This window comes from Vanellus vanellus, assembly GCF_965231255.1.
Source record: "Vanellus vanellus genome assembly, chromosome: 2".
Lineage (NCBI taxonomy): Eukaryota > Metazoa > Chordata > Aves > Charadriiformes > Charadriidae > Vanellus > Vanellus vanellus.
In genome coordinates this window covers 50,084,056-50,098,300 of record NC_138906.1, presented here as the reverse complement: position 1 = coordinate 50,098,300, position 14,245 = coordinate 50,084,056, and the positions used below count along the sequence as shown (strand labels likewise).

The following is a 14,245-nucleotide window of genomic DNA, read 5'->3' as shown; positions in this document are numbered from 1 at the left end:
TGTTCAGAGATATCTACAATCAGTGAGGGCTAGGTATAGAATATCACCAGCTTGGTATGGTTCCTGAGTTTGGGGAAAGCCTACAGTGAGTCAACACATGTATATGTGAATTGAGGGGAAAATTCTTCAGCTAGGATGTTCCTAGGACTATTATGAATGATGGGTTAGCTGGGAGAATTTAAGTGGGGTTAGGGGGGAAACATCTGAGGAGGAGGGAGGCATGCAGAATATGTAGTAAAGGGGAAATAAGGAAGGAAACAACGAAATGACTAGTGTGAAGAGGGGGAAGGAGTGCACAGGGTTAGAGGAGATGGATGGAAAAGCTGAGAAGCAAAGCGAAATGGAAGAGGTAATGCTAGTGGCTTTGGGGAGGTGGATTCTCTTTCGTGTGTTGTGGGGTTTTTTGTTGTTGTTTTTGCCTGTTTTTTTTCTTTTTTTTTTTTTTTTCTTTTTTAAAGGCAGATCATAGTGCTGTTGCCAACTTTTTTTCTCAGTCTTTAATCACTTTGTTCCATTCCACTGCTGCTGCTTCCCTGGTCTGTCTGCTAGTGCCTAGACTCAGTAGGGCTATATCCATATTTTCTCTCAGGTCCTTCTCTTCTCTTGGACTGGAGGGGAGAATGGTCACTGGAAATGTAGGCTAATATTGCTGCTGGGAGCAGGAGCCAGAAGGGTTAATGAATCAAGAAGTAAACCAGTTAAAAAGACAGCAGCTGCCACTTCTGCAGCCCCTTGGCTGCCTGAATGTTCTGCCAGCAGCACTTGCAGCAGTGCAACTGCTGCATCTCCCATTCTACTGGCTTGAGCTGCTCTGCACCTACAGTGTTGGCAACTTGTTCACTGAGAAAGTTATACCACAATTCCTTTGGTTTAGGAGCATCTTTTCCACCGGGGTGGAGAAAGATGCTGAGGATGTACAAGAATATCAAACATGCTGCTGCTTTATTTCACGGTTGAGAGCAGTGGTGTGTTCCCTGACTTGCACAACCTATACCTGTAAATGGAAGTAAATAAACTAAGTATGCTGGGGTGGGGGGACAGAATCATGCTGGAGTTTGATTTGTGTGTGGGAAGCGGTTGTAATGCAATAAACTGTAAATGCTGGGTTGTATTGAGAGAGACAAACAAAAAATTTTGCTTTTGTCTGAAGTAAAAAATTTGGTATTCGGAATCCTACGGTCACCCCTCACCCTCTTATTGGGGTTAGATTTGAAAGGAGTGGAGAAAAAAATTTACGTGGTTTGGGAAGTGAGGGAAAGGGAATCCAGAAGAAAGAAGCAGGATGTTTGAAGAGGGATTTGAGACTTGAAAAGTGATTGCAGTTGTGGAGTTATATAGCTGCTGCATGGACTATCAAGGAAATGAATGCAAGGAGATTAATATAGGGGCAAGAGTATGACATATTTCAGAAAAAAACCAAAAGACTTGAAACATGAGCAGAAAAAATGGCATTTTAATACAAGAGAAGGAAGATTGTTGGATGACAAGAAGCTAAGGGAAGAAGACGGTATGGAGAAAGTGAGGGGAAGAACCTAGACATTTGGAAAGGAAGCCATTATGGCAAACAGGAGTGAAGGTTTACTCTTTATAATTGTATGGAGGAATATGAAGGAGAATAAATATGACTGGAACTTCAGGTGAGGCATTTTGCCATCTATCACTGGTATAGCTGGATAGAATTCTTCCCGAAGGAAGCTACCACATGCAAAATGATTTTTGGTGGAGCTCTGCGCAGGACCATAGGCTTAGCTAAGTTCTCTTTAAAGATCGACATTCATATTCGTAAGTACGGACTTGATGCCTATTGTGTATGTTACAAAAAATACTGTCCTCAACTATATTAGCTTTTTATAGACTAAGCATAAATCTCTGATGCATGTGGACTTGAAATGAAGTTCAACAGCAACTGCAAGAGTACTTTATTATTATATAGTCATTGCCTATTTTAGTAAACAGTTTTCTTATTGGAAATGTGTGGTTTTGCACTTCTGTTTGTAGGTTTTTGTAGTATAGATTTGCTTCATTTTTCCTTTGTAACTAGTGACTGGTTTCGGTTCCAGTTAGAGTTAGTTTGCAATCTGCACCGTATTTCATAACTGCGTGATGACCAGATTTCCCTAATCTTATTGTTTACTTGAATTGGACTAGGTATTTGGTCACGGAAAAGCAAATGGAGAACCGACTTGGGCTCTGCTCCTCACTGCTTGTATTTGTGAAATAGGAATTTTGATAGCCTCATTGGACAGTGTAGCACCAATTCTTTCAATGTGAGTATGAATGTGGTGTTTTGTGGTCTTAAGTTAAACAGTATTATTTTTTTTAAATACCTTGCGCTGGCACGGTTTAGTGAGGACAGGCAACAGCTTTCAGTCCTGTTGTGGCAGATTTCATGTGGGAGGAATCACTAGACATTTTCATTTTCCGACACGGGCTCTCATGGGAGCGAATGTTTGGACCGTTAATGTGCTAGCAATGTGCAGGACCCAGTGTTCATGGGCTGAACAAATGCTGCCAACAGATAATGAGGGCAAGACAAAGCTTTGAGTTGTGGCACGTTCCATGTCAGACAATTTGCATAACAAGGGAAAAAAAATGTTTTGAGGGTTATGTCGCCAGGAAACTTCGAAGCGTCAAGCTGTGTGGGGCGATGAAAGTGCTGTCAAGGAATAGTGAGGACACCCTAAGGCACCTTTAGTGTGGGAGCATTTGCTGGATGATTTAATTTTTGAGCCCGGCCCTTGTAAGAGGGAAAAACAGTTCTTTTTGAGGATTAAGTTGCCAGGAACTCATGGAGCTGCAAGTGTTGTGGGGCAATGAAAGTGCTGCGAAGGGACAGTGAGGACAAGCCACAGTTTCCCCACCTGGCACCTTTTGTATGACAGCAATTGCTGGATAATTCCCATTTTGGTGTCGGGCCCTGGCAAGAGGACAAAAAAAGCAGTTTGCAAGATGAAGATGCCAGAAAGTGTGCAGCACCAAGCTCTAGAGGATCCAAAAATTCCAAACTTCCAGAAATGGCATCTGCAAAAAAGGTGCCAGGAGGCAGGTTTGCTTGTCCACACTGTCCATTGACAACCATTTCATAGCGCCACAGAAGACATTGCTCCCCTCTCTCTAGAGTCGCCTTCAAAAACTGGAAACATTGAGCAATTGCAACCACACAAAAGGTGCTAGTAGAGAATGCTGTTGCTTGTATTCACTTTCCACTGGCAGAGCTTTCATGACCTCACACAACACGTTTCTCCCCTCTCTCTAGACCCGGGTTTAATAAATGCAAAAATGCAATAACTGCAACCCACAAAAGGTGCAAGTAAAGAATGCTATGGCTTCACCTCACTGTCCTGTGGCAGCGGTTCAATGCCTCACAAACCTCTGGGCTTGGTGCATTCCTCCCCACTTCAGCCCAAAATCACCTTTGTTGAATCTCCCGCCGTCCAGCCTTAAAAATAGCGACCATTCAGCCATTGCTCCCACACCAAACAGCGAAGGCTGTGCTTGTCCTCGTTGTCCCTTGGCAATGTTTTCATAGCCTCACAAACAGTGGCACTCAGTGGCACTCAATACCTTCCCCCCCCACTTCACCTTCAAACCCACCTGGTTTCAATCTCCCACAGGCAAGGCTCAACAATACTGAACATCCAGCCATTGATCCCACACCAAAGAGGCCAGCACGCGAAGCTGTGCCTTGTCCTCACTGTACACCGAAAGCATTTTCCTCGTCCCACAAACCTTGGGGCTCAGGGCTTTCCTCTTGAATTCAGCCTCAAAACCACCTATTTGTTTTAATTACCACTAGCAGGAGGCAAAAATTCCAAATGTCCAGCCATTGCTCCCACACCAAAGGGGCCACCATACAAACTGAGCTTGGTCCTCACTGTTCCCTTGAAGCGATTCCATTGCCCCACAAACATTGCGGCTAAGGGATTTCTTCTTGATTTCAGCCTCAAAAACCCTCTCTTTTTTTTTTTTTGTTTTTTTTTCCTCTTTTTGCAATAGTCAGGGGCAAAAATTCCCAATGTCCAGCCATTCTTCGCACACCAAAGGGGCCAGCACGCAAAGCTGTGCCTTGTCATCACTGTCCCCTCTAACCACTTTCAGTGCCCCTCAAACGTTGGGGCTCAGGGCTTTCCTCTTGACTGCAGCCTCAAAACCACCTTTTGCCATTCTCCCAATGGCCGGGGGCAAAAATACCGAACGTCCAGCCATTGTTCCCACACCAAAGGGGCTAGCACGCAAAGCTGTGACATTTCCTCGCTTGTTCCTTGAACTGCTTTGTATGCCCCACAAACCTTGGGGCTCAGGGCTTTCCTCCTGACTGCAGCCTCAAAACCACCTTTTGCCATTCTCCCAAGGGCCGGTGGCAAAAATACCGAACGTCCAGCCATTGTTCCCACACCAAATGGGCCAGCATGCAAAGCCATACCTTGTCTTCTCTGTCCCCTGGAACCGCTTTCTTTGCCACACAAACCTTGGGGCTCAGGGCTTTCCTCTTGACTGCAGCCTCAAAACCACCTTTTGCCGTTCTCCTAATGGCCGGGGGCAAAAATAAACAAGGTCCAGCCATTGTTCCCACACCAAAGGGGCTAGCATGCAAAGCTGTGCCTTTTCCTCGCTTGTTCCTTGAACTGCTTTGTATGCCCCACAAACCCTGGGGCTCAGGGCTTTCCTCCTGACTGCAGCCTCAAAACCACCTTTTGCCATTCTCCCAACGGCCGGTGGCAAAAATACCGAACGTCCAGCCATTGTTCCCACACCAAATGGGCCAGCATGCAAAGCCATACCTTGTCTTCTCTGTCCCCTGGAACCGCTTTCTTTGCCATACAAACCTTGGGGCTCAGGGCTTTCCTCTTGACTGCAGCCTCAAAACCACCTTTTGCCGTTTTCCTAATGGCCGGTGGCAAAAATAGCCAACGTTCAGCCATTGTTCCCACACCAAATGGGCCAGCATGCAAAGCTGTACTTTGTCTTACTGACATTGCCTTGGAAGTTAATCCTATGTGTTATGGGATGACCCCAGTAGGCAGCTCAGCCCGACACATCAGCTCACTAACTGCCCCCAATCTACCCCCACCCCTGTTTGATGGGGGAGAGAATCGGAAGGGTAAAAGTGAGAAACCTTGTGGGTTGAGATAAAGACAGTTTAATAGGCAAGGCAGAAGCTCTGCACACAAGCAAAACAAAATAATGATGTTTATCCATTTCCAGGAAAGCAGGGTTGTTGGGAAAACAAACACCTTTAAGTCCATATGTGCACCTTTTTTTCCTCCTTTCCATGAGCACTTACTGCTGAGTTTGATGTCATACAGTATTCAATATCCCTTTGGTCGTTTGTGGTCAGCTCCCCAAGATTATTTGTTGGTGGGGCAACAAGAAAAACAGAGAAGGCCTTGATGCTGTGTAAGCAGTGCTCAGCAACCGTTAAAACATACCTGTGTTACAAATCTAGAACATAGTACCATATAAGCTAGTAAATCTATTCCTGCCCAAACCAGTACACCATCATTGTCAGTTGGCTACTACACTTTCTCTGAAAACTTTGAAGCTCTACATTATGCTAATACCATGTTTTGAGGCCTAATATGCTACAGGTATTACTTTAATCTATGTCTTGTCTTCTGTTGGCCACTGTGAACATAGTGTACGAGTTCCTATGCTTTTTTGGACTGTGTTCAGCCTTTTAATGCAAATTTGTCTAGTTAATTTGCTATTGTAAATTGCTTTCTTTTTGTTTTGTCTTAACAGGTTTTTCCTTATGTGCTATATGTTTGTAAATCTGGCTTGTGCAGTTCAGACGCTTTTACGGACTCCCAACTGGAGACCTCGTTTCAAGTATTACCACTGGTAGGGAATATTCCTTTATTCAGAAGAGTTAAAACTAATAACACAGCCCTAAATTTTTTATTTTCTTGCAATAATAAAGCGAAATCTCCTTTCTGACTTAAATGAATTATGATTCATGCACTGAACATGCTAACAGCCAACTATACTAACATAGCCAAATCTACTAAATAAAAAGCAATGTTGTTAAGTCAAGCATGAAAGAGCAGCTGTTGTTCTTTTAGACAAATTACGTTTAGATTCATGTCCTCATAAAAGGTAGAAAGCATTTCTTTGGTTTAAAACTGGATGCATTTGGACTCCATACCTGTATGGTACTAAAGCAAACTGAAGGTGCCAAGTGAAAGTTGCGTCTGCTGACACTCTTTGTCAATACAGTGAAAGCTGGCTCTAATTTGCAAGTCAGGTGAAAAGACATCTGGGGTGTTTTATGTGACTACTAAAAAGACATCTGGGGTGTTTTATGTGACTACTAAAAAGACATCTGGGGTGTTTTATGTGAATACTAAAAAGACATCTGTGGTGTTTTATTGTGAATACTAAAAGTATTCACAAAACTGTCCAGTTCTGATCTGACTTACACTTATCTTGAATAATAGTGTGGGCAAAACAGGTATATAAACTTTAATCTGTAAATGCTTCTGTAACTTTTTCAGCTCACAGTCATTCTTTCTTTATAGCCTTTGAAATATTGTTTTCTCTATTCTCGTTTACTGTTGTGTGCTCTCGTCTAAGTGACAGACCACAATAGAAGTGGAGAATACAATTGAATCAAATTTATTTAAATGGATCAAGTATTTTTGCTGGAAGTAACATAATGATGTTTAGCATTGTTTATGTTTGTGGGATGGTTTTTTTTTTATTTTATTTTTTTTTTAGCTTAAATGGAAATCAACAGGCAGTGAGTGATAGCAATGTGTTTTGAAATTGACCTTACTTGGAGGTGCTGATAGTTTCAGAACTAAGTGTAGTAAATCTATTGTTAATATCTAGTTCAATTGTATTATTTATGTCACACAAAGGTTTAGAATGTATTTTTTTTTTATAAACTAAAAGTGTGGTTTTATTTGTGTAGTAGCTATGAAATGGCCTTTGAAGAAGAAAGGTTTTTCTGGAAGTTAACTTAAATAAGAAATTGACTTTGTAGAACACTTACATGCTTATTTAAAAAAATGGAAAAACGTGGTTTCTTTTAGGACTCTCTCATTCCTGGGGATGAGTTTATGTCTTGCCTTGATGTTCATTTGCTCTTGGTACTATGCTTTGATTGCCATGCTAATCGCAGGATGTATATACAAATACATAGAATATAGAGGGTAAGACCATGTATCTTATTTATTCTATATTTAATATCTTTAACATTCAGCAGAAAGCACTTTTGTATAAAATAGACACAACTGAAGTAATAGAATTAAGAGCCTTCCTTGAAACAAGGTAAGATCCCATCTCTGTTACGGGTTGTAAGTTTTCAGGTTCTAATTTCTCTGGAAGCTCTGTTCCAAAATTCTCTACAGCCAGAACTGGTCAAAATAAGAACCAATGAGGCTGACAAATTTTCATTTGAACAGAGATTATGGTGTAAAGTTTTGGTACTTCAGGAACATCACCTTTTAATATCAAGCAGCAACTACTACAAAACTCTCACCTTATTATTAACCTGTGCTAAAGCACAAACCCTCTACTATTTTGTGTGGACTTCAGCACTTTTTAGAATGAAACATACTGAAAAATCCAGAGCACCCACTGAAAATTATCTATTTTCTGAAGGCTTAGATAATCTCTAAATTGCGACATACTTTGTACTGTATGCATTTGACAAGGGGCACTTATAGAGCCATGCCTGTAAGAAATGCTGTGCAAGTAGGAGACTTAAAGAACATGCTGAGTTCCTAATAAAACAAAGAAAACAAATAAACAAAAACAAAATACAAAAAAAAAACAACAACAAAAAACCCAAAACCCAACAAAAAAAATCCCCAACTGAATCACCTCTAGCGTTTGAATGTTGTTATGATCAGTAATGTGTGTGCTTCCCCTTTCTAAGGAAAGATGCCAAATGCTGAAAGATTCTAGTCAAGAATAATTGTCAAGTGCGAAATTGAAGCAAGACCGGTTGTTTTGATGAGTGATTAAGCACAGGTCTTAAGTGGATCAGCTGGTATAAAGTGCTCCCACCTTGTGGGTTCTTCATCTTTTAATGTCTCCATTTCCAGATTAGATGCTTTCCTGGATTGTAACAGTTCCGTTTACTGGGTTCATTATAAGGAAATTAATTTGCCTATTTTAGCCAGGAAGTCAGATCTGCTTGTGTGTGTATGTAAGTATGCACATACATCCAAATTTGTAAACAGGCTTTACAAATGTTGGCACATAGCCAGCACTTATACCGTGTAGGAAGAGGTTCTTTTTTGCAGAAACCTCTCTTCTCCCTGCCTCTACAAATGCGGGGGCTGATTTGGCAGTGGGGAGAGAGTCAGCCTGAAATTTTCTAAAAACTGCTGTCTGGAGGAAAACCTCAGTTTTTATTTTAATTTTTTGATAACTAAGTAAAAGAAACTTAGATGATTGTGCTGTCTGTCAGGGTACACTTTAATTGCCACGTTGTTCTTCAATAGCTTTTGAATTCAGTTTGCCTTATTTCAAAAGAAGGCTAGAGGTAACAAAGTTCTGTGAGAATTCATGAATAGAAATAAGAGGGAGGGAGGGCAAGGGAGATGGACCCCTTGCTGTTGTAGAATCCCCACAGAGGAAAATAATGTGTTAGCCTAACAGTTCTTTCTTATTTGGTTGGCCAACTGGCACATAGAATAGCTTTGGACTGGGAGAAAGAGGAGTAGAAAATGTAGGGAGATTGAAAGGAGTCGGGAGGGTGGGTAAAGATTTAGGCTCATCTGGGAAAGAAGCTGGGAAGGAAAAGAAGTGGAGGAAGTTGTAGTGGTGTTGAGGGGAAGATATAACACAGTAATCCATACAAAGTCAAGTCTCATTTATTCTGCTGCTCTAAAACAATTCCTTTTAAGTAGCTCTCACTTATTCTTGCTTAAAAGCAACTTAAGTAGTGGCATGATTACAAAAAAACCTTTTGAAGTATGAATAAAATAGATCATAATAAATATTCAATACTTAATAGCTAGTTTTCTTGAAGGGATCTGAGGCTGCTTTACCTTTGTTAGTCTTCATTCTTGATTTAAATCTGCAAGATGAGTTTTTTCATGCAAAAAAGTGTTCATTTTTTTTATGCCCATTATCCCTCACATGAGAAAATGTACTTAATTTGTATAAACAATCGGGACCATGTTAACTAAATCTTTTCTGCATCCTGAAGAGCGGAAAAAGAATGGGGTGATGGAATCCGAGGGCTGTCTCTGAATGCAGCTCGCTATGCTTTGCTTCGTGTTGAAGACAGTCCTCCTCACACCAAGAACTGGAGGTAAGCCCTATGCCTTCCAAAGTCATGAAATTCTTGAAATAAACAAATATATTGGAAATACTGCTGGTAAAGCTAATGACTAAAGTGAAATTCACCATTAAAATAGTGTTCTAACTTGGGCATGGCAATGATGTTTTTGCGATAGTATTATTTTACTGCAATAGACTGCAAGTTATGGTCAGCAAGTAATCAACTTTGCTGGGAGTACGAGCAAACTAACTTGAACTTAAATCCATGTGCTATTGCCATAGTTGTCCAAAGTGCAGAAGAATTCTAATGTTTGCTTGCATACAGATTTTTTGATTCAAAGGAACAGCTATCATTGAGTCCCACAGTCTCTATTGAAGAAATGCTGCAGTTCCATAAGGGTGGTTATTTTTTTGCTTCTATGTATGTTCCTCCTGAAATACATTGTATAAATATACAGAGGATCCATTATTTCTTTAAATTCACTTTTTGTGTCAATCTTTTTAATACAGCTTAATTTAATTGTAACACTTTCTAAATTGCTCAGATATTATTGAAAAAAAATCTCACATTTTCTGTTCATTTGTATGTAATGGGGTTAGATGTCCACTATTATTTTTTCAATATATTCTTTTTACTTGTTAAACTATCGATTTTCTCAAAGCAAACAGAAAAAATTACTTAACATTTAAAAACAAAAGGCCATTTGCACACTGTCATGTCTGATGAATGTGGAACATTCACAACATCACAACATTCATTCCACACTGATCAGTGGAACACACGAAAAAAAAAATGTCACTAAATGTGATACTTTGGTTACAGTCACTGCTGTGTGATAGTACCCCTGAGTTGCACACACATGCAATGTTCTTTTCCCATTCAGTGTAATGGCATTATTTTACCATTTGTCATGGGACTGATACACTGTGGAATACATGAGCCACTGCCCTTATTTGTGTTGGAACTTGGCATCTCAGAGGCACCAACGTAATGTAGTGTTGACTAAGAGTAATTCTGTTAAATGTAGTGTCGACTAAGTACTAAATGTAGTTTAATATCATGTCGACTAAGAGTATTCCTGTTAAATGTCTGACATTGCTTCAGTTCCAGATAAGTTATCTTTCTGTTGTGTCAGTGTCGTTACTAAAACTGGACCTTCTTGTCACATCTTAAACTGTGCTGGTTTTGAGGTGGGATGTGTGTTCCAACTCTGTTCTCTTTAATTTGTAGTAATGACAGAAAAACTATAAAATGTTGGTTTGGGAAAAGTAAGCAGGTTGGATATTGATTAAAGGTAACAGAATGCATCCTCATCAAGTATGCAGCTGAAACTGATCTTGGGGTACTATCAGTACAGTTAAGGGTATGACAGTCCTTTTGGAAGGACCTATGCGGGTAGAGGAATGGGTTGACAAGAACATCATGAAAATCCAGAAGGAAAAGTGTGAAGTCCAGTACCTGGGCTGGGAAGTTCCCAAGGCTGGGAACCTGCTCTGGTGAAAAGGACCTGTGGTTCTCTGTAGATAGTAAGCCAGCAGTGTGCCTTGGTGGTGACTTGCTGGACTGCATTAACAGGAGCATAGCTAGTATATTGAGAAGTAAATATATTGGGAAATAATATTCCTCTTTGCTCAGCACTTGTTAGAATACATCTAGAATATTAAATCCAGTTTTAGGCACCCTGATATAGGAAAGACATCAATAAGCTAGAGCGAATTTAGCAGAGGACCATTGACATGATGGTTGGGGCACAGGAGCATCTCCTGTGGGGAGAGACTGAGGTACTAATGGTTATTCAGTTTGGAGGAGGCTTATGTGGAGCTTAAAAGCTGATATAACTAACTAGTAAGCATCCAATACCTAAAATAAGGTTACTGAGAAAGTGGCGTTAGACTCCTTACAGCAGTATATAGTAGGAGAATGAGAGAACATGATAAAATGGAGAAAGAAAAAAAGATAAAAGTGGAGATGATGGTAATTAAGCATTGAAGCAGTTACCCAGAGGTGATAATATCTCTGTCTCTGGAGGTTTTCAAAATCCAACTGGATGAAGGTGTAAAAAAAATCTGGTGTGCATTCAGTATTTAACCACTTGAAGCAGCAAGTTGCACTATCACCTTGGAGGGGTGATAATTTTGATTCAGTAATTGTCTTGGTAAAACTATTGTTTAAGGTAGCTTTTCAGAATTATGGTATGGTGGCTCATGTAGGAATTCTATACCTGAAGTCTTGTTGCTATTGCAAATTATGATTTACTTGCTTGATAGATAAACATTTTCCATTGAATTAAACAATCTGCATTTTATTAGTTGTAAACTTTAATTCTCCAATTCTTTCTTGCTTTTCTATATGTATATGTGTGTGTTTAACTTCTCTTTTTCTGGTAGACCTCAACTTTTGGTCTTGTTAAACTTGGATGGTGAGCAGTTGGTGAAACATCCTAGATTGCTTTCTTTCACCTCTCAGTTGAAGGCTGGTAAAGGACTGACTATTGTGGGCTCTGTGCTTCAGGGAATCTATTTGGATAAATGTACAGAAACTCAGAAAGCTGAAGAGGTATGTAAAAGACAGCTTACAAACACTTGTAACTTCCGTTAGTATTTAAATGTTGAATCTGTATAACTGGTATCTTGAATTAGAACAGACTGTTGTAAAGTATTCAATCAGTTTTTACTATCAGCACAATCAGTGATTATATATAAAGAATATGTTGATGTGTGTTGCAAAACATTTTATAAAATTTCCCAATAGGATGAGACAATGCTGATACTTCTTAGCTTTTTTTTTAATGTTGAGAGCTGTGGGTTCACAAGTTTACATTCTTGAAAAAGCCAGGTTATAGATTTTTTTTTTTTTTTTAACAAATTACCTTACGAAGAAAACAGGTTTATTTAACAGAAACTTTAACATTTATCTAACAAATGCAGATATGTTTGGCATAATTTCATCCCAGAAATATATAGCAGAGCTAGGATTAGGAGCAGTCTTTGCTGGTATCTTACTCTGTTGCTTAACTGTAAACAGTATCCTCCTTCAGATCCCTTTCTTCCTTTTTTTTTTTTTTCCTATTTATCCCATATCTCCAGAAAAGGTAGGACTTTTTTTTTTTTTCTTGGCAACTTGTCAGTATTTGACTGTGTTACCGATTGGAAATACATAAACATTTTTGTGGGAAGCCCTTGAAAATACCTGATCTTAATTTTAAATTGTCCCCTGAAGGAAAAGGGGAAGTTAATAGACTGAGCTTCTGAAGATCCATTGTTTGTACAGTTTGGACTTTCAATGCAAAGCAAGTTTCTCTTTTTGTTTGCTCTTAAGCAACTTGTGTACTTCTTTGTTTAATTCAGTATTGGGGTAGCTTGGTATAGATAATTATATTTGGTTACCTACGTACACTCTCCTGTTCCTAACTTTAGAGTGGAGAAACTTTTTTAGAAAACACTGTTTCATGTATTTTATTGAATTCTATTGTAAAATCTATTGCCTTTAGAAAACTACTGTAAAGTCTACTGCAAAAGTAGGATTTCATTGCCATTGTATCTTCCAAAAATGGTTAATATCTTCAGTGTTGTTAAAGAGAGTATCACTTGAAATGTCTAATATTTTGATCCAGGTCGTCTTCAAAGCTGTGTAAAAATGCCTGTGATTTATTCAGACCTGGTATCTAGATGAACATTTGAGATGTTGAAATGGACTTAACAAAGCTAACTACCCTTTTTCTCCCAGCTTTTTTGGCCCCCTTGGTGTTCAGACTTGTCCCCAGTGGTTTTTAAAATATCAAAGTATGAAGCCAGGTGGCTTAGCTGATATCACAAGACAAGGCACCAAGAGAGCAATTAGCTTGAAAATATGGTTTAAAAAGTCTAGCAATGATCTATTGTGAAAGTGATTGTTAAGCTGTTGTTATCAACATATGTGAATAAAAAACAAAACCAAGAATACAATCATGCCTCTGACATAAAAACTTTAAAGAGAAACTGTTTACCCATGAGGATTTGAAATGTTACCTATAGTTGGTTTAACTTGAAGTCAACTACATTTTTGAGAGAACAGGAATGCATTTAAGGGAGACCTAATCCTTGAGTTCCCTAGAAAGTCAGACCTGGTATTAAGAACGAGGAAACTGTTTTAAAATGGAAATGAAGATGAATTGTAGAAGTTTGAGCATTCGGAGGCCTCATTGGTTTTGGAAAGTTTTAACTAGAAAATGTTTATAGAAGATTTGTAGGAAATCAAGATTTCTCTTGTCTTTTTTTGAAAAAAGAAAACATCTACTTGAACTGATATGCCCTCACAAATACTGTTTGCACAGTGACGGGTTTGTTAGCTTTCCTAACAGACTTGTTAGCTTTGCTACCAAATTCTCTGAAGACTTTTTTGCTCTACTAAACAGATTTCTGATGTGAAGCCACAATGAGCCAGTGCTAGGCACTCTGTGATCAAATCTGTTCCTGATGGGTTTTGATAGGAATTTTGGTTTTGTCACCAAAATCGTGAATAAACTCCTTAATACCAATGTAGTATTAAGAAGCAGGCGTTCTTTTTATTGCAGTGCTCGATGCACAGGGGATCACTCTGCCCAGTGTGCATACCACAGCTTCTAGCTAAACCCTATTTATATATCATAGGCTTTACATATTCATATGATTTATACATATGAAAATTATTTCATTAACCGCTCCCAGCTGCACATGCGCTTTCCTCCTTAGCAGTGGTCCTGAGAGCCCTTGGTGGTTTATTTTCTCTTCCTGATGGGGCTGCCTTGTTATTCTTTGGGCGAGCCTTGTGCTTCGTCCTGCAGATTCCTTTCGTATCAGTCTCATGATCGTGTGCTTAACCTCCTAGACCAACCTGTACTAGCCTCCCGCTCTGGCCTTGAGTTACAGCCCGTCCTGTCTGAGTTCTTTGCAGTTATCTCTTTTTACACTGTTTCCATTCTGTCTGCAATTTTGGCATCTGCCTGAAAAACCAATTTTGTATCAGTTTTTCCAAAATTCCAAATTTTGA

General features: G+C 39.5%; 1 protein-coding gene across 1 annotated transcript in view; it reads left to right on the top strand.

Moving 5' to 3' along the window:
- Positions 1 to 14,245, top strand: part of LOC309669258 (solute carrier family 12 member 7-like) — a gene marked incomplete at its 5' end in the record, with an annotated part of 76,723 nt that overhangs the window by 42,521 nt on the left and 19,957 nt on the right. The window contains 5 exons of the mRNA XM_082479863.1: positions 2,149 to 2,267; positions 5,743 to 5,841; positions 7,035 to 7,154; positions 9,164 to 9,268; positions 11,626 to 11,794. Of these exons, the coding sequence (XP_082335989.1) occupies positions 2,149 to 2,267; positions 5,743 to 5,841; positions 7,035 to 7,154; positions 9,164 to 9,268; positions 11,626 to 11,794 (612 nt within the window). The remainder of the gene's footprint in view (positions 1 to 2,148; positions 2,268 to 5,742; positions 5,842 to 7,034; positions 7,155 to 9,163; positions 9,269 to 11,625; positions 11,795 to 14,245) is intronic.